At 51.8% G+C, this 25,898-nt stretch overlaps 1 protein-coding gene across 8 annotated transcripts in view; it reads left to right on the top strand.

Moving 5' to 3' along the window:
- The window catches only part of Cmklr1 (chemerin chemokine-like receptor 1), a 34,837-nt gene extending 21,264 nt beyond the window's left edge, over positions 1 to 13,573 (top strand). For 4 of the 8 annotated variants that reach the window (XM_048450251.3, XM_048450250.3, XM_048450261.3 and 1 more), the window contains 2 exons: positions 9,646 to 9,733; positions 11,271 to 13,573. In XM_048450251.3, the coding sequence (XP_048306208.3) occupies positions 11,273 to 12,388 (1,116 nt within the window). In that variant the 5' untranslated portion in view covers positions 9,646 to 9,733; positions 11,271 to 11,272 and the 3' untranslated portion in view covers positions 12,389 to 13,573. Of the gene's footprint in view, positions 1 to 70; positions 111 to 267; positions 475 to 9,645; positions 9,734 to 11,210 lie in introns of those variants that run through there. The other 4 variants (XM_048450277.3, XM_048450269.3, XM_085680762.2 and 1 more) reach the window with 3 other exon arrangements.
- Positions 13,574 to 25,898: the final 12,325 nt, after the last annotated feature.

The raw sequence follows: 25,898 nt of genomic DNA, 5'->3' as shown, positions 1-25,898 counted from the left end.
AAAGAGAGAGGGAGGGGGAGAGAAGGAGAGAGAGATAGAAACAGAGAAAGGAAGAGAGAAATACAGAGAAAGAAAGAACTAGCTGCCTGGAGGGCCAGGTGCATGCGGAGGTGAGAGAGGGCTGTAGGTGAAGGGCTTCTGGTTGGCTGGGACTAGGGCCAGGGAGGGAGAAGGAAGGGTGGTTGGGACAGGGCGGGAGGGGGGGATTGCTGAGTAAGAAACAAAAAGAGGCAGAGAGCACGAGTGAGGCACGGAAGCCAGCAGGAGGGACAGACAGAGACTAAGACCCCATGTGGCTCAGGGGTACCAGAAGGGATAGAAGCAGAGCGGAAGACAGACAGACATCTGCTGCCCAGATGTCTCTTGGTTCTACCATCCTCCTTCCACGGGGGTGGGGGAGCACAGGCCAGCAAAGGACAGCAGAAGTGGCACCCTGCCTTCTTAGGCAGCACAGGCTTGTTCTGCGCTCACCAGGTAAGGTGGGGGAGGGTGACTCGGAGCAACCTGCTCTTCCCCAGCCTCAGGTGCCTCTCTTGTGAGCTGGGGACCACTAAGTGGGTCGAGGATGGAAGAGGCACATTACCATCTAATGTGGCTAGGCATATCCCAGGGTCTACACCAATTTCAGGAAGCTGAACCTTGAAGGATGGCGGGCAATGAACTCCTCCTAAAGGGCATTGTGACCAGAGGCATCCCTCACATGGCCGCTCACTAGAGGCAGAGTGACTGGAGGGAACACAGGACACTGTACACCATGGACCCTGTGGTATCCATCCTGTGGGGGTTTTAGGAGATTCTGCTAAGGACAAGGACAAGGGGTCCTGGTGTGTCTTGGAGAGGAGCAATGGATATCTTGCAGGCTGTGGGTTCGAGTTCCCGTCCACCTCTCTATTTCCTCCTAAGGCGAGTGGTTAACTTGATGTGTCTTTCCTGATCGAGTTTGCTGTGTGAGCTTGGGCACATGACTTAGCTTCTCTGTGCCTCGGTTGCCTCTTCGTATTCATGTGTAGGATGGTGGCCAGAATGTAGCAAGGACTGTGCACAAGTCAGTTCAGTGAGGAGGAAGGTGATGACATCTGCCTGAGGGCTTTGTTCTCTGTGGCTGGTGAAACCAGATGTGGATGTGGGCAGGAGCAGCCATCTGCCTGGGGCCCTCTGGTCCTGCAAGTCTTGGCTTGCTGAGGACATTCTGATGTGGGGACACCCGTCAGTTCCCTCCCACCGAGCTGTCGCTGTTATTTCCCTTAGGTCACCACAGCCCAGCAGAGAAGACTGTCAGGCAGGGCCCTGAGGAACATTTTTTGGCTTTCTGTCTGCTAGCGTAGCTTGGTTGTGGAATCAGTGACCAAGGCATTGCCCAGGTGTGAACCCCAGACAAGGATTTGGATTTGGGGTGTTTGTTCTTAGGATGTTTTTCTGACCCTCAAGAAAAGTGAGGAAGGTGAAATTCTTTGCCTTCACACCCATGCCTGCTGCCTGCAGCCTCTGTTCTGGCCATCGTGGCTCCCCAGGAGTGCTCCCCCTGAGTGCTCCTCCCAGAGTCCTCCCCTTCCAAGTGTTTCTTCCTAAGTTCTTTCCCTGAGTGCTCCTCCCATGCAGCTGGTCCAGTGTGGGTCTGCAGGTCACAGGGTTCCTGCTGTGTGCTGCTTCTTTGCATGGATTTTCCATGGAGTTTCCCACTCTGTGGGGCTAAGAGCCTCATAGCTCCTTACAGCAAGCTCACTGGCCCCCCTTTCTCCTGCCCTCTCTCCCATGGGCATTCAGGACCTCCAACACCCAGTCTTTGGCAGAGGCACCTATATCCACCCATGTCCCCAGAACCTTGACTGTTTCCAAGCCTTAGTGTCCAGGTGGACTCCTGCTCCCAGCACCTAGGACCTGGGGCTCTGTTAGAGGACTGACAGGCGGGAAGCACCTGGGATGCTGGTGGGGGGAGGGCAGGAGGTGGACATATGCAACCTTCCAGAGCATGGAGCATGGCCTGCCTTATTCCCACAATGTGGTGGTTCACACTGTATGGGTATGGGTGAGCCCAGGAATCCTTTGGATGCTGACGTGCCTGGCTTCCTCTGTCTCCCAGTCCTCTGCCCCACTCCCCAACCCAATTTTTCTGGACTGCGTGGCAGCCATCCCTGTTAGTAGGAATCCTCGCTGAAGCGTTTGCTTGTGGACTCTGTGTGTCAGGCTGTGGAGGCTGCCTGGGAGTTTCCTCAGGAGCTGTCACCGGACACCTCAGCTCCTAGATGCCTGAGGCACCCGCAGCTCTCCAGGGCTTACCACAGCATGCCTGTCATGTTCTCGTTGTTGCTCTTCAGCGTAGTGTGTGTCTGATCTAGGGACCTCCTTGTCTGGATGTTGCCTGCTCCCATTCCTTGGTTGTTTTCCTGTCGGGGTTATCCATCCCAAGGTTCCTTGGCTATTCTGAACATTCATTCCTCTTTGGAGGTAGGACTCTTCTGATTGTGTGTGTGTGTGTGTGTGTGTGTGTGTGTCTGTACCTTGCTGTAGCCACTTCTCATCACTGGTAACTTCTCACCCCTAGAAGCAACTTAAGCAATGGATGGTCCACTTCAGTTTATGGTTTGAGTGGATATAGTCCTTGTTGTCAGGGAAGGCGTGGTGTCCGGGGCTCCATCAGAGGCAGCAGAGGCTTGAGGTAGAACCTGGGCCCATGGAGCATCTCAGTTCTTGGCATGTGGCCTGGGAAAGGATCCAAACTCAAAATTGGAAGCCTGGTCGCTACTGAACAATGCTGCTTCTGCAATATTGCACATAGAGTTGCAAAAGCATCACATGTTAGACACAGGAGGGAGGCCATGTGGGCGGCAGGCGCTGGCATCTTGAAGCCTCAGTTTTCTCATATCTATCTATCTATCTATCTATCTATCTATCTATCTGTCTGTCTGTCTGTCTGTCTGTCTATCATCTATCTATCCATCATCTGTCTGTCTGTCTGTCTATCTGTCTATCTATCTATCTATTTATCTATCTATCATCTACCTATTTATCCATCATCTATCTATCTATCTATCTATCTATCTATCTATCTATCTATCTATCTATCTTTGGTTTTTCGAGACAGAGTTTCTCTGTGTAACACCCCTAGTTGTCCTGGAACTCTCTCTATAGGCCAGGCTGGTCTTGAACTCACAGAGATCCATCTGTCTTTGCCTCCCAAGTGCTGGGATTAGAGACGAGCACCCCATCGCTTAGCTTGTTTCCTCATCTTTTTAAGAAATGGGCGGTATGTGCCACACTCACTGCAGAGCTGTATGGCATGGTATGTTACAACTAATGGGCTGGGCGTGTATGTAGAGAGTGTGCAACAGATTCCGATGTCATAAAAGGATGGGATACTTGACTAAGTGCCCGCTGTGTGCTGGACCAGAGGAGGGCTGTTGGGAAGGGACCTACATTAGGCAGTCGACCTGTGTCAAGTGGTGGCCTTGGGTGAGCAGTGGTGGGTGTTGTCGGCAATAGGAAAGGCCTGGGGACTGGAGAGAGTGATGTGAAAGGGGCCAGGGGGTGGAGACCTGGGGACTCTCTCTCTCTCTGTGGCAAGAGCTACCCCAACAGCAAAGAGCTCTACCCTGGAGAGTGGGCAGAAGGTCTCATGGAGCCGTCCAGAACCTCTGTCCGAAACTGGGAGTGGGTGCAATCACGCTGGGGACCTTAGGACTGTGAGGGCTGCGAGTGCTGAGTGTAGCGTCACCGAGCTGGGTGGGTCCTGGGCCAAGAGACACCGTTAGTTAGTTGTTGTAGTTTCATTTACAAGGGCTTATTTAACTTAACAGGTCACATTCCATCATGGACAGCAGTCAGGGCAGGGACTCAGGTAGGATCTTAAAAGAAGAAACCACGGAGGGCCCTACATTAAACCCACTGAGACTGGGATGAGTTGGGACCTTGGTCAGATGCATGCAGGGCATCTGGGGCCTCCGAAATTTCTCCAGACTGCTGCTCCATCCCTACCGCAGCAGCTCTTTAGCCTTAGAAGGTTCAGGTTCTGGTAAGTTCCAGCAGGCGTGGGTGTCGTCATCTTTCCAACTCCCAGACTGTACCACTGAGACCCAGGAAGGGGAACTGATTTCAGAGACCCTCTGCTGCCACCTCCTCCGTGTGTCTGCATCTCTTCCTAGGGATTTGGACTGACCCAGGGAAAGGACAAGCCAGGCCGTAGGTTTTGTGAATCAGGCAGGCCACTCTAGGCCCCTGTGTCAGATGGATAGGAGCGCAGAGTCTGTCCCTGGTCTCTGGGGGGAGCTGAGGACAGGAGAGGGAGGCCAGATGTGCTTGCTTCATCTGTGACCCTATGTGTTCCTGACCTCAGCCAGATGGTTCTGGAAATCGGGGAGGTTGCACTCCTTGGCTAGGAGGGACAGGGCTTAGAAAAGTGGGACAAGAGGAAGCCTTAGTCACTAGTCTATTAATGCAATGAGACACCATGACCACGGCAACTCTTATGAAAGAAAACATTTATCGGACATTTGCTTACAGTTTCAGAGTTTAGTCCATTAATATTGGGGCAGTGAGCATGACAGCATGCAGGCAGGTGCTGGAGCCGGAACTGAGAGCTACGTCCTGATCCACAGAGAGATTCTGGGCTTGGCATTGGCTTCTGAAACCCCAAAGCCCATAGCCCATCTCCAGTGACAGGCTTCCTCCATCAAGGCCACACCTCCTAATCCTTTTAATTTTTTCAAGTAGTACCACTCCCTGGTGGCCAAGCATTCAAATATATGAGCCTACGGCGCGGGGGGGGGGGGGGGACACCATTCTCATTCAAACCACCACAGGGAGGTTGTCTTGTTAAGGGCAGGGCACCCTGGGGCATCAGGAAGGGTGTGGGCAGACTCAAAATAAAGTGTTCTGTGTACTAGAAGCGAGGGTGGAGGTTGGAGTGATGGGCACGAAGCTGTCTGGCTGAGCATGATGTTAGCTGCACCCCCCTCACCTTTATAGTGGGGTAACAGTAGTAGGGGCCCTGGGGATGGGTGGAGGCCTTCCAGCTAATGAAGTTAGAGGTGCTTAGCCCAGTGTCTGGATAACTGTATACTGATAACTGAATCAGTACGGAGTTGGGTTAGATGCACCAGGACCGGCTGAGGCCAGAGAGGCCGGCTACAGACCCACTGAGTTGAGGGAGTTACTGCCAGGATCTGCAAACATGACCCCGAGCTTCCTAGTGGCCCTATGAAAAAGGGCGGCGTGATCATTACAGATTGTGGATTATCAAGATAGAGGAAGTGGCCCTTCTTCAAGGGAAGCCTTGTTCTTTACCACAGTTTCCTCCAGGGTATTCTCCGTGGGCACCTGGGGAGAGCAGTAGCAGGGCAAGAGCTCTACAGCTCGGTGGGGTGACTGCCACGCGATTTCTGCTTACAGAGAGCGAGGAGGGGAGGAGGCGTATTTGTGGGAAAAGGATAGGGGAGGGCCTGAGCTCTGAGGACTCAAGGCTGAAGCTTGGAGCCTGGAGCAGGTGGGACTGGGGCTGCCCTCTCTCCAGAGCAGTAGAGGTGAGTGGAGATCCTAGGGCTCGGGTTCTGCTCACACTCACTGCTGTGTGGCTACAGACAAGAGGCTTCACCTCTCTGAACCTGCTTCTTCACCCACAAGGCGAGGTCTTCCCCATGGGGCCATCTGAGCATTGCAATGTGTTGGCATGTGGCCAGGGCTCCGGTCTGTGTTAGCTATTTATGGGACATGGGGTGCACATAGATGTCCCACTTCTTTATTCCACGAGCTTCCTGGAAGCTGCGGGGGGAGGGGAGGGGTAGGAGTGTGAGTAGCAGGAATGCCGTAGCTCTTTGCATCTTTGCAGTTGGCAGAGGCCAAGCACCCGTTGTTTCTGCACACAGTGTTCTGGGCAGTGGATGGGAGGTACTCTATGGCAGAGCTTAGGAACCAGGATGGCCAGCCCCGTGACCATGTCCTGGCTCTGAACCCAAGCAGGAAAAGCAGATGGAACAGCCATTCCTCAGGCCTCTCTGGCTGGCCTTTTCCCATCTGCCTTGACAAAGGCCACCAGAGGGGGCATGAAGGGCAGCAAGACAGTGTGCCAGGCCAGTTATCAGCACAGCCATCCCTCCTTCTTGATGGACTTTCTGTCCCTGGATTTGACCAGCCATAGATGAAAAGTATTTTGGAAAGCCGGATGTGATGGCATAAAAACCTTTCAGTGGCATATACCCACAATCCTAGTACTCAGAGGCAGGAGGATTACTAGTTTGAAGACAGCCTGGCCTACACAACAAGATTCTTTCTTTCTCGAAAAACAAAAACCAAACAAAACACCAAAAACAAAACCAAGAAAAAAATCAAAATAGAAAAAGGAAAATAACAAAAAAAGAAAAGGAGGAAGGAAGGAAGGAAGGAAGGAAGGAAGGAAGGAAGGAAGGAAGGAAGGAAGGAAGGAAAGAAGACGATTTAGATTGAAATTGCTGGTGTTGTAAGCATGTGCGGCCTTTTCTTCTCATTTCTTGTCACAGAATGCTGAGATACAAAGGCTATGGGCACAGCATATCTGTGACATTAGACACTAAACTCAATCCCCAGGAAACTTAAAGCATCTGGCAAAATGCATGTGGTTTTATATGCAAATGTGCTATTTTAGAAATGGATGTGAGGATTTGGGTATCCAAGAGGCACGTGGGAGCCAGACACTGTTTCACATAGGAGTCAGTCCTTGGGACCCCTACAGTGAAGTACCTATCACCTATTCCCTTCACATCCGCTTTATAGACACGGCAACTGAGGTGCTGAGACCACTGACTCCCTTACAGCTCCCCAGGAAATCCATGCAGCTCAAGTTATAGGGAGACAGACAGAGGCTGAGGGCCTTCCTCCACTTAGGAGGGCTAGGGGCAGGGAGGTAAAGGCTGCCCCAACAGCTGACCTGCTTCTAATAGGATGAACCATGACAGACTTGGCAAAGGTATATATATATATCTATATATATATCTATATATCTATATCTATATATCTATATATCTATATATCTATATATATCTATCTATATATATATATATCTATATATATATCTCCGGAGCCATCCCTGTGGCCCTGGCTCAGAGATGAAAACACACAGTCTCTGACCCCAGCTGCTTCCAGCCCAGCCTAAGAACCAGACATGACGTCATCGAGGTCATCTTTCTATGGCCAGCAGCGTCTGAGTCTCCGGTGCCATAATGGAGGGTGCTGGGTGGAGCCTTCTCCCTCCTCTCTCAGCCCCACATCCTCATCCCTGCTGGCCCTTTACCTCCCACTCAGAGGTCCCTTGTCCCAGAAAGCGTACAGCTCCCCGGCTGAATGCAGCTCCTCTTACTTCTTGGAATATTTGGGGTCTGCCCTGGCCCTCTATCATATCTGCGAGTCCACTGTGGGAAGAGACCCTAAGGGAGTTGCTTCTCATCCCTGGTGCCTGTGAGGCCCAGCACAGGGAGTGTAGACAGACACATGACAGCAGATGTCAGGGCACTGTGGCGTGGCAGTTAAGCCTGGCTTCTGCAGGCTTCAGACGGCTTTCTCACCCATCTGGGTGCTAGGTCGGGGCCTTCTGCTCCCCAAGCTCCACAGTAGCGTCTCCAGGGTTAAGGCAGGATCATCGCCAGCGGAGGTGACTCACTCAGTGAAGAGCTTGCTCTGCAACCATAGGGCTTAAGTTCAAACCCAGCACTGTAAGAAAACAAAACAAAACCTGTCGCAGCAGCCATCTGAAATGTCTGGACCGAGGAGGCAGGGGCAGAGCCATGCAAGGGCCTTGCAGGCTAACCAGACCAGTAGGATCTGAACTCCAGATACAGTGAGAGACCCTGACAAAAAGACATGGAGGATGACACTTGAGACCTACCTGTGTCCTCACAAGCATGCTTACAGACATGCACGCTCATTCATGCACACATAAAAACACACATGCACACACCAGTGTGACCACTGGGACTGAGTGCCCAGTCCAGGCTCTCAACACATAGGAGTTTCAAGTGGTACCTCATACTGTCATTGACAGTAAGTCTTCCCCTGACAATGGGCCTCTCTCTTTCCTCTCTCCCTCCTTTCCTACCTCCCTCCCTTCCTCCCTCCCTTCCTCCCTCCCTCCCTCTTTTCCCCCCTCCCCCTCCCCCTCTAGCACCAGGGATAGTGAACCCCCAGGTGCTAGGTGAGTGCTCCTCCCCCTGTTGCATCCTTGTTCCCAGTGCTCATTCTGACTGCCGCATTCCTTGGATACGCTCCCAGTCTACCAAGTATGGTGACAATCAAGCTCACGTCCGGGTCCCTTGGGCTCAGAGCCCCAGTGAAATTTTCCAAGACGCTTTCATTTAACAAAAGTGTTTTTCTGTAATGAGAGGCGCGCTCAGGCCCCAGAGGAGCAGCCCTGAATGCAAGCGCAAGGGAGTTGGCTGGTTGGTAAAAAGAGAGACTTTGATTGACAGTCTCACTGGGGTTAGAGTCCATTTGTCAAGACCAGAGGACTCCCACAGTGGAGGTCAGAGCCTTCAGTTCAAATCCCGTGCACTGCTGGGAGGTGATGCTTCGCTCCTAAGCACTGATGGCTTTCTGTGTCCCCTTGCCAAGCTAATTGCCAATACCCTGATGTCCACTGCTTTCTAACATACCGACATGTTCTGGGACCTGAATGTCCCTGTTTTTTTGATGGGGAGCCTGAAGCTTAGACAGAAGTCATTTGCTAGAAGCACACAGCTGGGAGGTGACAAAAGTCAGGTTTGAGCCCTGCACCCAATCACTGCCTCTGGCACCTACAGGTATACAAACTCTCCTAGAAGCCTAACAGGGTTGCTAGGGGCTGGTGCAGGACTAGCTGGCAGCCTGCCCTGACAGTGCTCAGAGGCTGTGTGGGTCACTGTCCCCATACAAAGTCAGGAAGTTTGTGTCTAACTAGTGCTGACCACCAGGACAGGAAGGTCTACATCTAACTCATGGTGACCACCAGGCCCATTGCAGGCTTTCTGAGCTCTGTTTCCACGCATTTTGGAGGCAGTCTTACTATGTAGTCCAGGCTAGCCTCAAACTCATGATCCTCCTGTTTCAGTCTCCCCAAGTGCCTGAATTATAAACGTGAATCAGTTCATTCTCCATGTTTCTAATTTTAAAACCCATTTACTTATTTATTTGACACACGTGTGGAGGCCTGAATGTGTCCATGTTCATGTGTAGTCAAAGGACAGTTTTGGGACTCAATTCTCTTCCACCGTGTGTGTCCCCAGGACTACACTCTGGTTGTCAGACATGGCCAGCCAGTGTCTTTGCCTGCTGAGCATCTTACTGGCCTAGTTTTCATACTTTGTAAAGCAAGAGCAGCAATGCCTGCTGGGAAGAGGCCCTGGGAAGACATTGCCTTGTGGGCTGGTGTTTTCTGGGCCCTCCCATGTGGGTGAGTGTCCAGGGAGCCACCCCCACAGCCTGTGTGGCATCTGCATGCACTCACCTGTGTTTCGCCCCTTATGCTGGTGCCCACACGGTATGACAGCTGTTGTGGGTAGAGCCACTTGGTTCTAGGTTCAAGGGCTCCACTCTTTCCAGCAGGGGAACCTTGGCTGAGTGATTCCCACCTCTCTGAGTAGCTGTTTCCTCCTTCCTGGGCTCTGGGTTTACCTGCTGCCTCTTCTCCACCCTTCCCACCCCCTGCAGGTATTTCCAGCTGTGCATAGTGACTGCCTGACTGGGAACTCATACTGGAATTCTGTTCTGCAACAGCAAAGTGTGAAGGTCTCCAAAGGTAAGAACTCGTGTCTCCAAAGGGTCATCAGCAGGGTGGGGTCAGGGGAGGATGCTGGGAAGGCTGTCACTCTTTGGACGTGTGAGTGGAACCATGGTCACAGCAACAGTCTCCCTTCTCCACTGCATCAGAGCTGGTGTGACAGTCTATACCCCGGGGGTCTTTGAATGACTAATAACCTTACACAGACCATAGAGGGAGGAAGGGTCCTTAAGAGGCCAGTGAGACTTAGTTTAGGAACCTAGTCTTTTTCTGTGGTGGGGGTGGAGGGTTTCATCATTGACCTTGTTGAGATTTGTATTAGTTATTTTATATTGCTGTGATAAAACACCACAGCCAAGGTGATCTATAAAAGAACGCACCTAATTGTGCTCACTGTTTCAGAGGGACAGGGTCTATAATGGTGGAGCAGAGGCATGGCTGCAGGCAGCTGAGTGTCCGTATCACAAGCAGGAGATGGAGAGAACACTTCATCCCTCCTCCCGCCATGACGCACCTCCTCTAACATCTTTCCCAAACAGTTCCATCAAATGGGGCTGAGTGTTCAAGCTTGTAAGCCTAGGGTGGCCATTCTTATTCAAAACACCACATGGTTCCTAATGCATCCCACCTCTGCATCTTCAGCTTGTTTGAGGCTCAGCTCCATCTGGCCTCACATTCCTACTTGGATTTGTGGGGTCCGGCTGTTAGTGTCTATATATGCTAATGATTACAGTAGTGCTGGGCTTGCAGATGTTTGTGAAAGAAATAAAGTAGGCCAGGTGTGGTGGCACACACCTTTAACTCCAGCACCTAAGGGCAGAGGCAGGTGGGTCTCTGTGAGTGAGTTCAAGGCCAAACTTGTCTACAGAGTGAGTTCCAGGACTGCTTAGTAAGACCTTTTCTCAGAAGTGGGGGGTAGGAGGAGAACAAAGAGGAGGAGTAGGGCTAGGGAGAGAAGGGGGAGGAGGAGGAGGAGGAGGAGAGAAGGAGGGTAAGTAGGAGGGCTGGGGAGGAGGAGAAAGACGAGGAGGGTGAGTAGAAGGAGGACTGGGGAGGAGGAGGAAGAGGAGGAGAGTGGGTAGAAGGAGGACTGGGGAGGAGGAGGAAGAGGAGGAGAGTGGGTAGAAGGAGGACTGGGGAGGAGGAGGAAGAGGAGGAGAGTGGGTAGAAGGAGGACTGGGGAGGAGGAGGAAGAGGAGGAGAGTGGGTAGAAGGAGGACTGGGGAGGAGGAGGAAGAGGAGGAGGGGAGTGGTGATAGCAGTGGGAATAGAAGGAGGCCGGGGAGATGGTTATGAGTACTAAATGAACTGAGGAACTTCATGTTCCGTGTCTCCTCTGCCATTACCCTCTGCCCTCACATACACCTACTACATGAGCACATGTACATGCACATATGACAGGCAATGAATACAAAGCAAAGAAATGAAATGACAGAGGGGAGATGGCTGACTTATGGCCCTGTCCTCTCTCAGATGACGGTCTCTCTGTTGCCAGGCAATGCCTCAGCACCTGTCTGTCGAGGTCTTTAGCCTGTGACCCTGTCATCTCTTGCAGAGATGGAGTACGATGCTTACAACGATTCCAGCAGTTACAATTATGAGTACATAGACGGCTTCGGCCCCATTGTGGATTTGGAGGAGGTGCAGCCACTAGAGGCCAAGGTGGCCCGTGTCTTCCTGGTGGTGATCTACAGCGTGGTATGCTTCCTTGGGATCCTAGGCAATGGCCTGGTGATTCTCATTGCCACATTCAAGATGAAGAAGACGGTGAACACTGTGTGGTTCGTCAACCTGGCAGTGGCTGATTTCCTGTTCAACATCTTCCTGCCCATCCACATCACCTATGCCGCTATGGACTACCACTGGGTGTTTGGGAAGGCCGTGTGCAAGATCAGCAGCTTTTTGCTCAGCCACAACATGTACACCAGCGTCTTCCTGCTCACGGTTATCAGCTTTGACCGCTGCATCTCTGTGCTGCTTCCTGTCTGGTCCCAGAACCACCGCAGTGTCCGACTGGCCTACATGACCTGTGTGGCCGTCTGGGTTCTGTCTTTCTTCTTGAGTTCCCCATCTCTTGTCTTCCGGGACATAAACAATATGCATGGGAAAATAACCTGCTTCAACAACTTCAGCTTGTCTGCCACCCCGTCTTTCCCACACTCCGCTAACTCCCGGGTGGATCATGTAGGGTTCAGTAGGCACGTGGTGGTCACCGTCACCCGCTTCCTTTGTGGCTTCCTGATCCCAGTCTTTATCATCACCGCCTGTTATCTTACCATCGTTTTCAAGCTGCGGCGCAATCGCCTGGCCAAGACCAAGAAGCCCTTCAAGATCATCATCACCATCATCGTCACCTTCTTCCTCTGTTGGTGTCCCTACCACACACTCTACCTGCTGGAGCTCCACCACACGGCTGTACCGGGCTCTGTCTTCAGCCTGGGACTGCCTCTGGCCACTGCCATTGCCATCGCCAACAGCTGCATGAACCCCATTCTCTATGTCTTCATGGGCCACGACTTCAAGAAATTCAAGGTGGCTCTTTTCTCCCGCTTGGTCAATGCCCTGAGTGAAGACACAGGACCCTCCTCCTACCCCAGTCACAGGAGCTTCACCAAGATGTCCTCGTTGAATGAGAAGCCTTCAGTGAATGAGAAGGAGACCAGCGCACTTTGAGCCCTATTGGCAATGCCCCGGTGGGTGCCGCAGCCCAGGGACACCCAGTGACACCCAGGATTTGTCTCTTGAAGCGGGAGACATGATAGGAACCTTTCTGGTATGCTCCAATGCCCACTACATTTTGTACATGTACTCATGTTTCGAGTAGGATTCCAGAGTGTGGACACTCTTCAGCAAAATGGAAGTCAGATCAATCTGAGCCTCTGGAGCAGCAGGAGTAGGGAACCAGCTTTGACCAACTCAGAAGAGGGCAGGGTTCTCCATACGGGCACATAATTTCCTGTGTGTGCTGCAGAGTCTCTAGTGTGGGTGAGGAAGTCAGCGCAAACCCGTTACGGACCTGTTAGAACCACAGGGCAGTCAAGCCAGCAAGCCTCCCCTGCCACTGCCATCATCCTCCAAGAACTTGACTTTGGATTTCAGATGAGCTGGGAAGACCAGGACCTGAGGGGCTGCATGGAACCCTGCAAGGGCGAGGCCGGCTGTGGGTGGTGGTGGTGGTGATAAAGAAATGGAGGAGAGTAGGAACCCAAAGGATGGAGGCACAGAAATCAGCAGCATGCCACAGGGAGATGGTACTCTAGGTTGTGGGGTCAGGTGGTGGCGGCCCTTTGCTCCCGTGCCTATTGTAACCTGAAGCTGGGGTGGAGGACATCTTCGCCCAAGCTTCCACTCCATCCCAGGGTCTCTTCTCTCCTTCCCTGATCTTCTCAGCTCTGGCTGGAAGGTCTTAGAATACACCTCCCTGGGTGGAGCATGGGGGGTGCAGGGAGGAAGGTGGGGGTGTCGTCTCCCCCGTCCATCCCCTTTAAGCTTCCTGGAGACTGGAGAGTGGAGTTTTGAGACTCCAGGCTCAGAGCATCTCCCAAAGCTGTCTCTGAGGGCTGGGCTGTGAAGCTGCTGAGCTAACTGACTCCTTCTTGAATCATGCTTCCCAGGTGAGGCGGCACAGCCTTTTGAGCAGCCCATGGATGGACTTTCTTCCCCAAATCAGACACTTTCTCCTGGTGGGGAAGCCAAGACTTGAGGAAGGGAAATGACTCACCGAACACCATACACTCTTAGTCAGTGACAAAGACCTGAGCCCAGCTCTGCCTGGCTGCCTTCATTCCTACACTGAGGATTTGATAGCCTGCATTATTTAAACATATTTAAACTTAAAACATTTACCATGCATTTAAAGTGTTTCACATGTATCTTCTCATTTATTCTTCACAGAAACCCTGATTTAGGTCTTTATACATATGAGGAGTCAGAGACTCAAAGAGGTTAAGTAACTGGCCAGTGGGACCAAGTGAGGTGCTGGCAGGCTGGAATTGAACCTCAGTTTCCTGTCGCAAAGGAGCAGTGGAGTCAGGAAGGAACTAGTGGTTTGGGGTTTTAGCCATAAATATTAGTTCTTTAGTGGATCCATATGAACATTTTAATAGTCTTTACGAAGCTTTGCGTGTTGATTTCAGAGTAACCCAACATGCAAAGAAAATGCGCTTGATCTCCAGCCTTCACTCATCCTGGTTCCTGTCACACACACATGCTGAATCTGGGCAAGCGGAGGGAGGAGCCTGGCAGGGGTAGCCCTTCTGGGTCCATGGCCTCCTGGTCCACGGTGTCCACCTTTGGTTCTCTTCCAAGCCACTTCTCCATCAGGATGTAATACGCACATGTGTGTCCTCTGGCCTGGCAGTTCCTGAACTTTAGGCTGCTAGAACTCGCACTCCATCAGGGGACAGACTGCTCCTCCCTTGTGGGGTCTTGAGATGAGCAGTTCTGAAGTGATCCAAGCTGGAACTTCTGATTGCTTCAGAGGGCCTGAACTTACAGGGATTGAGAACAAGGAGGGAGGTTTAAAAATAGCCTTGAGTTCCTACTGTCCTTCCCAGGGCCACAGATGTGAACGGAGGCATGCCATGGTATGGGATTCATCATGCCACAGACTTCAGGGTTGGCCAGGCCAGGCAGGGGGCCATTGGAAAAGCTGACAAACAGGAGAGCGACACTGGTCAAACCCTCTTCCTCCTGACTGTCATAACACTCTACTCCTGCAAAGTGCTAAGTGAAACCTCCAGTCTTGTCCTCGTGGCTTCCCACAGCAACCCCTATCCCCCAGGACCCATGCGTAATCCTTGCAGCTGGCAAACTGCAGTGGCCCCCTGTGTCCCTGCAAAGACTGACCAGGGCAGTGCCTCCTCTGGGGCTGGGACCCAGCAGAGATGCCTCCTGGGTGGGGGATGGGCCGAGGGAACTGAGGAACAAGACAAGATGTGGGGGGGACAAGAAAGGAAGATCACTGGAGTGTGGGGGAGGGGAGCAGGGCTTGCTGAGGAGGAGAGGACCCATGCTTCTGAGCATCCAGATGCCAATGAGTTTTCCAGTCTCTGCCTGGACCTGGCAGAGGAGGACACTGTGTCCCTTTGGGTTATGCAGAAGGTGAAGTCAGGGCCACACAGCTAGGAAGTGGTGTGGGGTGTGTATGGGGTCACTTGGAACCAGCTCTGCTGCCTGAGACCCCACCTTTGTCAGCCCATGAAAGCAACGTGGGAGGGAGAGAAGGGGAAGGAGGGGGAAAATGGAGGGGAAAGGAGACAGCGGAACCTCCACCTCCTTCCCAGGAGCCAGGCTCTCTTGGAACTCCTCTAGCTCATCCCCTGGGGTTCCCGGTTCAGAGCGGGACTTTGGAGTCTGTGGTTCTGCTGTTCAGACGAAGCTCTCTATCCTTGTGGAGAGAGCCACTGTGAGTTGTGATGCTTGTCACAGGGGGTCAGGGACGGGTCCTTGGGAAGGGACTGTGTTGATCTGGGGAGAGCAGGTCAGTGTTGAGACGGTTAGGGGGGTGCCTGATGCTCCAGGCGGAACTGGAGGAGTTGTCAGTGCTGTGTGGAGGGGGAGCCATGCAGGGGTCTGAGGGGACAGCAAGCAGGAGGCGGGCAGAGGACCAGAGCTGGGGAGGCCCAGGTGGGGACTGACCTGCTTAGACCTGCATGTTGAATCCCTCCCCTCTCTGCTCTAGAAAGCACCGGGGAAAGGAAGCTGGGAGGCAGGCTGCACAGCAGAGGTCTCTGGACTGGGAGCGTTGGAGAGAGTGGAGAATTTTGAGAGATATTTAAAAGCTCTGAGCTCTCTCAGGGGAGTGGTTAGCGGGAAGCCAACCCTGGGCCCATCTGTGCAGCACAGAGGTCCTGCTGCATCAGTTTGTTGATGGAAATTAATTGTAAATATTATTCAGATGTACCTCCCAGTGCACAATTATACTTCTCAGGGGAGTTCTGAGTACATGGGGAAACTCTGTAAATAATACATACATTAGCACAGAGGCACGCTGAAGCTGCTGCCATGGCGGCTGCGGGAGGTACTCAGAGCATCTGCGCTGGAGGCTAGCCTTGGACAACCAGCTCTGTCTCTCCCAGAGGATGGGCACAACTCTAGGCATGCCAGCCTGGTCACTGGCCAGGTGGGGACACAGAGCTGGCAGGTAAGGAAGACACACAGGTCAGAGCATGCCCAACTGGCCTGGGAGGCTCAATGGCTGCTGTGTGATTACTTGGGCATGCTCAAGCTTGGGGCAAGCATTTCCGTCCCACAATGTCACTGAATCGTCATAAAAAAGACCATGAAAGACTTGTGCTAAGACCTGGTGCTATGTCCATAGACGGATGAAGTTGAGAAATCAGACAGGTGAGGTAAACTGTGCTAGTGAGAACCGAGAGCCAAGCCCTGTCTATCTGTCTGTCTGTGTGTCTGTCTGAAAGCTCTTACTTTCTCCAGAAGTTACTTGGTCAGTCTCTGCCCACCCCCATTGACTTCCGAGGAGGGGTGGTGATGAGCCTGAGGGACTGCCTTGCCCTTGGAGGGAAGGACGTGACGTTTGCAGAGCTTGTCAGTTCCTCTCAGTCTCTGAGCTTCAGAGTTCGGAAGAGACACTACTCCGAGCTCATCCCTTCTCAGGCCCCTAATTCCCAGACTGTGAAACTGAACAAGATACACATAGTCGGAGGACACGCCCCCCCCCTTCAATGACAGTGGTGTGAGCATGCTCCTGAGAGTCACTTTTAAAATTTCAGCTTGGATACCTGAGTCTCACCCATCTGCCCTCTTCGTGGCTAGACTTTGAATACCAGCTTTGGCAGCCATCTGCCCAGGGTCCTTCAGAATCCTGGCTGAAACTGAGTCTTAGCAAAACCCACATTGGAGCAGAAACAAGATATTTCTAAAACATCTTCACTATTGCCCCGGTTGTGGGTGAGGGTGTCTCTGAACTTGGGAGGTAATGACAGGGACACCTCCATATAGTAAAATCTCAGTCTGTGTATCTGAGATGAATGTCTTGTGAAGAGAATGAAAGATCTTGTAGATGTAAAATAATCCATGGTGTCCGAAGGAGTGACCTTCCCTCCACACCCCTGCAGATGGCAGGGGAGAAGCAGACAGAGCTTTGTGGGCAGCTGGGAGTGGTCCCGGCAGAATCCACCCAGAGAGTGAGCTCCCGCAGAGAGCCAGGTTTAAAGGCCACCATGACGGCAATGGCTTGGCAAGAGAAGCTCCTTTCTCTGCCTGCGTGGGCTGGAATCCTACCTGCACTGTGCACAGCAATCAGGGGCCTTGTGGGGGGCGGGGCTTGAAACATCTCTGAAACTCTTCCTTTCCTGTATGGATGGTTTGTGGCTCTGAGGTGCCGCAGGGCCATCATTCACTTGGCCATCATTCACACGGGCCAACATCAAGCCCCTCACTTGATGTTGTTAGGACATCAAGTCAGGACTTGATGAGTGTCAGGACCACTCGCTCAGAATTTTCCCTCGTAGAACACACCCAGCCTTTGCTGCCATGGCTCACAGAACCTTGGAGAGCCAGCCACCAACTCCTTCCCCATGACTGATTGCTAGTCAGCCCGCTGTCTTCACCGGCCCTCGGAACCTAACCAGGGCAAACAGTAGCCACCGTAACCTGCCCAGGCTGTTCTTTTGGGACCATCCTGCCTCCGGTGCTGGCTTTACCTATGTACCCCCCGCCCCAATGTCACCTCCTCTTGGGCATGATGGCTCACTTGTAATCCAGAAATCAAAAAAGCCCAAGCCACACATGAAGTCACTCCCTCAGCAACCTCCTCTGAGGGAGTCTGACCCTGCTCAGGGCCACAGACGAGATCTCACTTCTCAGTAGCATGGGCATCAAAATCACCTTACTTATTATGCATGTAGTTGTCTCCTGCCTGTCCCCTACTGGAAGAGGATCTTCACTGGGGCAGGAGCCCATGTGTCCCACTCACCCTGCGTTCCCAGCACCCACAACAGAGCTCAGCTTGGAAAAGCTGCTTGCATTTTGCTATCACTGAATGGCTGAAAGTTCTTTCCCTTCACATGGTTCCCTCCCCCTCGGTCCCCTATTGGAACCTCACAACACTCCCCAAAGACTTCTCCTTTGTGTGGAGAGGGTGGACCAGATCATTGTATGAATTGGAGGAGCTGTGGCTCTTCCCGAAGCCACTGGGAACCAAGGGGGACAGAAGAGGTTTTCGTTAATGGCCTTCTTTCCAGGTTGTCTGGTTTATTGCGGCTTGGGAATAAAAGACCCAGACACCTCCAGCCCCGCACCCTCCCCATTGTTTTCCAGACCAGGATTCTATTAAAGGTTTGGCAGGCATGGCTGTGACCACAGACTTCCTGTGTTTACCCTTCCGCTTGGAAATTGGGCATGGAGTCTGTGTTGGCCGTGGATGGGGTCCCCTGGCGCCTTGAGGCTCTGCAGCCCAGATGTGCTAGGAGAGACAGGCATAGGTTTCTCTGTGACCTGGTTTCTGCTACACAGATGTTTGGCATCCTATAGCATCTGGATAGCTGAATGAATTTCTGATTTGATTCCAGATGTTGAAGGAGACAGGAAAGGGAACTCGAGTGTTTAGGACCTAAGTGTTTGGCTGATAGCACGGATGGCTCTTGGTCAGAGCAGGTGTTTACAATAAATGGCTCTGGCCAGTCACGGATGCCTCACTGGGAAGGGCTTACTGGGGGTGAACTTTCAGGCATGGTGAGAAGAGGCCGGAGACAATGGCACATCAGTCGTCCTAGGTCACTGTCCTTAGAAGGCTCTGCTTTGCGGATGAGGGAGACAGCAGATCCATTGGACGCCCATCCACTGGTTTGCACTGAGAGCTTGTTAGGCTCTGGGGACTCAGACCGTTCCTGGTTTCATAAATCAGTCGCACCGCGTGCTGGCTGTGCTGGAGCTGGAATCCAAGCTGGTGTCTGTCCAGAGCCATGGCTTTCCTGGTGGATAAGCCAGATTCCAAGGAATCAAGGCAGAGTGGGGAGACAGGCTTGGTGATGAGCTGGAGAGAGAAGACTCAGTTCTTAGAGGGGAGTGGAGCAGAGACTCATTCTGGAATCCAGCACACACCTGCCAGCAACTGCCCTCTGGCCCTGAATCTCGGAATAGGAAGGGGTCTGACCCCTCAAGCCCAGTGAATGACGGCTGGAGGCAGGAACTGAGGCAGCCTGAAAGAAAACAAGTGTGAGCTCCCCGGTCCAGGTCCACTCTCACCTTAGGGACCACCAGCTTCCCCACCTGCTGGAATCAGATGTCACTGGTTTCTATTCTCTAGAGAGAGGGCTCAGTGGTTAAGAGCATTTGTCCTTGCAGAGGACTCAGGTTCAATTCCAGGCATCCACATGGTGGCTCACAAATGTTCATCACTCCAGTTCCAGGGAGTCCTGCGGAGAGTTAGGAAAATTCGAGGTTTTCCTCAAGGCCCTCGTGTAGAGTCAGAGTTGATAAGATCTGGGGCTAGAGCCTTGCAGGGGCTTCAGCTTGACCCTGGGAATTTAATTCTTGCTGGCATGTGGGCTACGGTACCAGTCCCGAGGCTGCTGCTGTGTGCTCAGTCTATAATATTCTAGAGATAGCATGTTCTCTGTGTGCAATATTGCTGGGTTAGCTTCCTGCTGACTTCGTCCCATTGTATGGCAGTTGCTGAGGACTCTGTCCCACCTCTCCCCTGAAAATAGCATATGAGGTGCTGTTCTCCTTAATAAAAATGCTTGCTTGAGCCATCAGTGTGTGTGAAAGGTCTTGATCCCAAACTTTATCTTCTCATCTCCTGCTACCTCCCACTTAGGACCCACCCTGTTCGTAAAGAGTGGCCCCCTGCTCTCTTTTGACCTCCACAAGCGCCAGGCACACAGGGTGCACAGACATACATGTGAGCAAAAACATTCATGCACATAGAATTAAAAAAGAATCTCTGGTTTCTTTTCCACCAGTGGCCTTGTTATAAATCTCATTTTATTTCCCTAGTCTCTTCCTGGGTGTAAACAGATTTCTTCAAACAGTTTGTTCTACAACAAATGTCAGCTATGTGGAGGCTTTTATGGCCAGTCTGGTCCAGCCCTGCCTACGTCCTCTATACTCAGTTGGTCCCACAATCCATCAGTACTGAGATGAGCCATGCCAGCTCTTCCTTTCAGTAGCTCAGCCTCTTCCTCGTTATTTTGGCTATGACAGATATGTCTGCGTCAGCTGTGCGCAAACGCCTGACAAGGAAGGAAGGGCTTCTTTGGCTCACCGTTGCCAAGTGTGGTCCACCGAGCATCGAGTGACGCTGCCTTCTAGTCAGGAAGTGCTGGTGCTCAATCCAGGTTCATTTCTCCCTTTTATGACATCTGTGACTTTGTCTCCAAGCTGATTCTAGACCCTGTCACGCTGACAACCAAAGATTTACCATCACACACTCACGTAAACTTGAGAAGCAGACAAGCAATATCAGTTTGGGTTTTTTTTTTTGTTTTTGTTTTTGCTATAAAGACTTTCTGATTTTTGGAGACAGTGTTTATCTGTGTAGACTTGGCTGTTATGGAACTTGCTCTGTAGGCCAGGCTGGCCTTGAACTCAGCGATGGCCTGCCTCTGCCTCTGGAGTGCTGAGATTAAAGGCATTCACTCCTACTTCCTGGCTGATCTCAAAGGAGGCTAGCTGGAGTGAGGACATGACCTGATAGCCTCCCTCTTCCTAGCATCTATCTTTGGAGTCAGTTTGCAGTGAACTGAGGACTAAGACTGTATCCGCTAGAACACACTAGGACACACGGACAGGCATTCACTCTCACACTTAGAACTGAAGTGTGGAAATTCAGCAGGTGAGCCCAGGAGTGCTTCCTTTCTGCCACACTGTCGCTCGCCTTCAGGGGACAAGGCTTTGTGGCCAAAGTGTGACTGTACTGGTCACAAGCTGACTCCCACCACAGAGAAGAGAAAAGGAAGCTCTGGGTAGACCCCTCCTAGCATATCACTATTAGAGCCCGTTCACATGGCTGCTGCTAAACCAATCACTGTCAGGGAAAGCTTTGACCAATCAGGACCCATATGAGGGGTCACATGTGAAAGGTTGACCATTCAGACAAGACCAGGCTTCCATTCACAGGGAAGGGAAGTAGGTCAGGCTCCATCCGCAGTGACATCCTTTAGAGAAGGGAGCAGGGCTCTGAAAACCATGGCCAGCCTTTGGCAGACACAGCTCTCAGGTGATGCCAGCGAGGGAGACCCCGCTCCTAAAAATTGTTTGCTTCTCAGTTAGAATGCTTTGATCCCTGACAGTAATGGTTCTCCTTCTTTATATTAAATAATGTATGATCTTTGTCAAAATATTAAGAATTTATGCAGGACTGGAGAGATGGCTCAGCAGTTAAGAGCACTTGCTGCTTTCCCAGAGTCAGGTTAGGTTCCCAGCACCCACGACCATTTGTGACTCCAGTTCCAAGGGTTCTGGGGCTCTCTTCTGGCCTCCACTGCATACACATGGTATACAAACACACCCAGACAAAACACTCACACATACGTAATAAAGATAAATAAATCTTTAAAAATTAAAATACATGCAAAAACTCAAAGCAAGATCTCCCATCATCCCATGGGTGATCCCTATTAACATTTCCCCTGATGCTTTACAGTCCTGTCTACCTGCCTGTAGCATTTCAGCATCTCTCTGGTTTAAAAAAATGCATATTGATTGTGCAGGACAACATTTGTAGTTATCTTTTAATCTGTCCTCCAAACGTTCCTCTGCCCACCACTGATTATGTCCTAGCAGACGTAACGGAATTACTAGTTTAATTAAGCAGCATCCTGTTGGTGGATATTTAGGCCTTTGCTTTCTAGACAATTTGGTAGTGATGATTATACCCAGCCAGTGTATTCCTACTGCGGTGCTGTGTCCACGGCAGTTAGGTGCCTCTTAGCTGCCTTGTCAGGTGCCAGTTTGAATACCTGACAAGGCAACTTCGGGAAGGAGGGGTTCATTTCGGCTCAAGGTTGGAGGGTATGGTCCATTGTGGTGGGAAGGCTCAGCGGCGGGGGCCTGACTGAGGCAGCTGATCTGGCTGCATCCTGTGACCAGGAAGCAGAGGGGAAACGCTGATGTTCAGTTCACTTCCCCTGCTGCTCACTGAGCCCCCATCCCATGAGATCCCTGCGGCCCACATTCAGCACGGGTTTCCCCAAGGTAAAGACTCTCTTGAAACTTCCTCACAGACACACCCAGAATCTCCCAGGAGATTCCAAATTCAGGCAAGTGAGAAACAAAGACACCGGCAGGTCCAGGTCACCTAGCTTTCAGCTGTCAGTTTTGTCTCTGGGACCCAGCTCCACTCTCGGGAGGGGGCAGGCTGAAGAGCTCTTTGGAAGCCTTTCATAGGTAAGCGACTTGGAAATGGGGGAGGGGAGGGCTGCCAAGGAGGAAATGAGCACACAGTGTCTGGAATCTGGTCCATTGGATACGCCAAGCAACTGTCCAAGCCTCCGCTCTACCTGTAAGACTGGGAGTTCAAAATGCCTTGTAGGATCGTGTGCACATTCAGCAAAAACAAACTATGGGCAGCATCTGCTGGATTGTGTGCTTGGGAGCTTGCCTGCTTGAGGGAATTACTGCAGGTGTCACATAGGGAAGCAGACCACAAAAGGAGATAAGAATGAAAAGCTGGTCCAGATTGACTCCATCAACCTGGGTCAGACTTTGGGGAGTCTAATAACAGGCAGTTTATTCTCAATGTATTTAAGCCCAGTATAATTTGAAAAAAGTTCCTTGGTGTAATACAATCCCTATTGCACAAGGAATCGTAATTACATTGAAATTCAATTCAGGGTACAGTCATTTCTCCCAAAGAGATGGGTCCTAGAGATACGCCACCTGTACCAGATTAAGGGCCTGAGGGTCTGGCCTGGTCTAGGTCATACAGATAGTGCAGAGGTCATTTGGGCTATTATCCACCTCTGGTCATTTAGATTATTCCTAGCCACCTCGGTCCTGGTTGTAAGAGCTTGGTGTGGCTTGACTTAAAGATAACGCGGATCACCAGTCTGTTAATCACTTCCAAATCTCAGCTCTCTAGATGGAAGAACAGGTTTTTCATCTTTCCGATTGGGAAGTGTGTTTTTCACATTCCAGGTTTCTCTGGAGATCTGTGGCCGCCAGGATCTTCGTGCTATGTTCCCAACACTTGTTCTTGTTGTTGTCATGGCTTCTGCTGTGATATCTCTGGGGCCGCTCTTAATCCAAGCCATTGATTTGGGAAGCTGTGCGCATCTGCTTACATCTGCGTTAAGCTCCCAGGAGTCACCCTTTGTCAGTGGGGCGAGAGAAGAAAATGTAAAGTCTCTGTCTGTAGCTGACCCAGAGTATCGTGAGGAAACCTCAGGCCCGTCACAGGTTCAGTGGGGTCCTACCCCAAACATGTATGTTGACATCCTTAGGTTCCAGCAGCTTGGCATCTCTCTGCAGATGGTTATTATAGAAAGTGTCAAGCTAAAGGAAGTCCTTAGGGGTGGCCTAATTCAGTGTGACTAATGCCCTATGCGAAGGCACGCTTGCAGGTCCAAAGGGAAGAGGAGGCAGGGGAAACCAGAGGCCATTTACCTGCAGGCGGGGAGAAAAGAGACACCTCACAGTTCGAAGAAGGAAAAAATCCTGCAGACGTGAGCTTCTGGTCTCCTGCGCTATGAGCACAGCCTGCATTGCCCATGGCTCATGGTATCTTCTTGAGCTCTGTCATAAGACCCAGCAAGGAATCCTGCCCAGTTGTAAAATTCCAGTTTGAGTGACATGTGATGTCCCTCAAGTGCTCCTCTGGATGAGCACACTCAGTCCTTCCCTCTGGGATGTCACGTCCCTTCCTGTTTTCTATGGGCAGAGAGGGTGTGGTGGGGACGGTGTGACTTCTAGGGAAACAGGCAGTTGAGCATTTTCTCTCCTGGGTGTGTTGCGCATCACCTGTGGGCACATGAGAGTTCGTAGAAGGAGCCTGTTCTGACGTGGCAGACTGGGGTCCTGGGGTCCCTCAGATGTGAGTTTTAGCACCTCAGCCTCACATCCCATGTAGCTTTTGTTAGACTGCTGCACATAGATCTGCTGGGGTTTTCCCAGCCTTCCCCAGGGCTGTCTTGCTGGCTCCCAGTGCACCTGCAGGTGACATGCATCCCTGGTGAGAAGTGGGCTGAATTCCAGAGGAGTTCTTGGAGGAGCCCAGCCCAGGCTAGAGGACTTCTCTCCTGCTCTCCTTCCCCATTCAGTTCTCCTGTTGTGATGCTCAGTCCACAGCTTGACGGGATCTAGTTGTCACCATGGAGACTTACTTCTGGGTATCAGTCTCAAGATTGTTTCCAGAAAGGCTGAACTGGAGAGGAAGACACACCCTGACTGTGGGCAGCACCACTCCATGGGCTGAAGTTCTGGCTGAGTAAAAAACGAAAAACTGAGCCGAGCTCCTGCCTTCCTTGCTCGCTTTCTGCTTCCTGACTGTAGATACAGCGAGACAGGCTCTTAGCATTGTAATTTCTTCACCACGATGGACTGTACCCTAAAATAAACCAAACCCTTCCTTATGGTGTTTTTATGCCATAGTAAAAGGATGAGCCTGGAGAAACAGAGCCAAGGTGGTGTCCCTGATCCGGAAGAATCGGGGACTGGGTTTTTCTAGGCTTATCCTTTGTGTGTTGAAAATAATAAAAGATGTCTGTCTGAACTGCAGCTCAGTGGTAGAACACTTGCCTAGGAGCCACGAGGCTCTGATTTTTACCTCAGCACCAGAAAACAGGTGAATAAAAACAGAAGTTGGGAAATCCTTCAAGGCAGGAGCATTGCTAAACTTCGAATGTGGCAAATGTGGCATGTTCCCCATGAGCATCTGATTCCCAGCTGTCAGTGCTGTTTGGGGTGCATGGGGGGGTCCCTGGGGTGGACTCCTGAGGGTTTTTGCCACTGGTGTCTGTCACACACTCTCTGCTTCCTGGTCCCTGCCATGCACATGTGCTCCTTGGCAATGACCTTGCCTCCCTCCCCACTTTGAAGGACCCAGCCCTCAGACTGGGAGCCTGAGGCAATCATTTTGACCCTCAACTGTTCCCACCAGGTACTGTGGCCACAGAGATGCTTAAGTAACAAACATACCCGCGGCAGGGCCCACCTCTTAACGCTGTCACGTTTGAGGTTCAGATCGATCATGAACCACGTAGGAGAAACAAACGCTTCAACCACAGCCCCAGGGGTCCTAAAGGCAGAATGAAAGAGCCGTAGTGGTCCTCAGGACAAGTCTTCTGTCATCATTCATACATTCCCCATGGTCCACAAACGGTAGAACCAGCCCGAAAAAGGTGTCTGGTGACATGCAGTTTAATTCAGGGCCAACTGCAGACGGCAGCAACAAAGGGGAGAGAGGTTTCCTTCCTAGAGGACTTCTTTGCCGCTGCCCTCAGGCTCCTGTGTGCAGTCACACTCGATTTTCTGCTATTCACAGGGAACTCCACAGATTTCTAGAAACCTGGGGATGGGCCGGTGGCTGGCAAAGATGGACAGAAAGGGTGGAATGGTTGTTAGGAATATTTCTTAATATGAGCTCCCTGACGATGCAAAAATTCCCAATCAGGCCAAATCAAAACAAGCCAAATTAAGAAATATCCAGGTTTAATGGGAAATCTGCGCTTCGGGTGGTCCCGAGGGGGAAATCGGGAAACCGCAGGAACGCGACCCCAGGGAGGAAGAAAGGGACACCCTGCGCGTTCTTCTTGTGGGGGATCACTTAAGTACCCTGGGGAGTGGTCCTGACCTGGCCTGCTGGGATTTGAAGTCCAGACCAGGCCTGAGGGCTGGGATAGATGCAATGGACTGGGACCTACGCTCCCAACTTAACAGTGGTGTGGTGGGTTCTTAATGCTTGTGCAATGGGATTAACGCTGCCTGGAATCTGAGCTCCTGCTGCCGCTCCTGGGCGCCTGGCCTGAGGGTTGTCAGAAATTAAGAACCCATCCCCTGGGCCTTTGGAGTGTTGAGAAAAATGCCCTGGCTGGTATCAGCTGCAGGGCTCCTGGGCAGGGAGTGGGGGATGGGAGCGGGTGTGGGCACTGACTAGTGTCTCTCCATGCTGTTTCCTGGACCACACAGGGCCTCATTGGCCTACCCTCAGTCCACCCCAGACTTCAGTGGTGGAATGGAAGCCAAGCGCCTTAAGGAGAGCGCTGAGCCCCAGCTTGAT

The sequence above is a fragment of the Myodes glareolus genome, chromosome 2, assembly GCF_982192425.1.
Source record: "Myodes glareolus chromosome 2, mMyoGla1.1, whole genome shotgun sequence".
Taxonomy (NCBI): domain Eukaryota; kingdom Metazoa; phylum Chordata; class Mammalia; order Rodentia; family Cricetidae; genus Myodes; species Myodes glareolus.
This window is presented reverse-complemented; position numbering and strand designations above follow the sequence as displayed.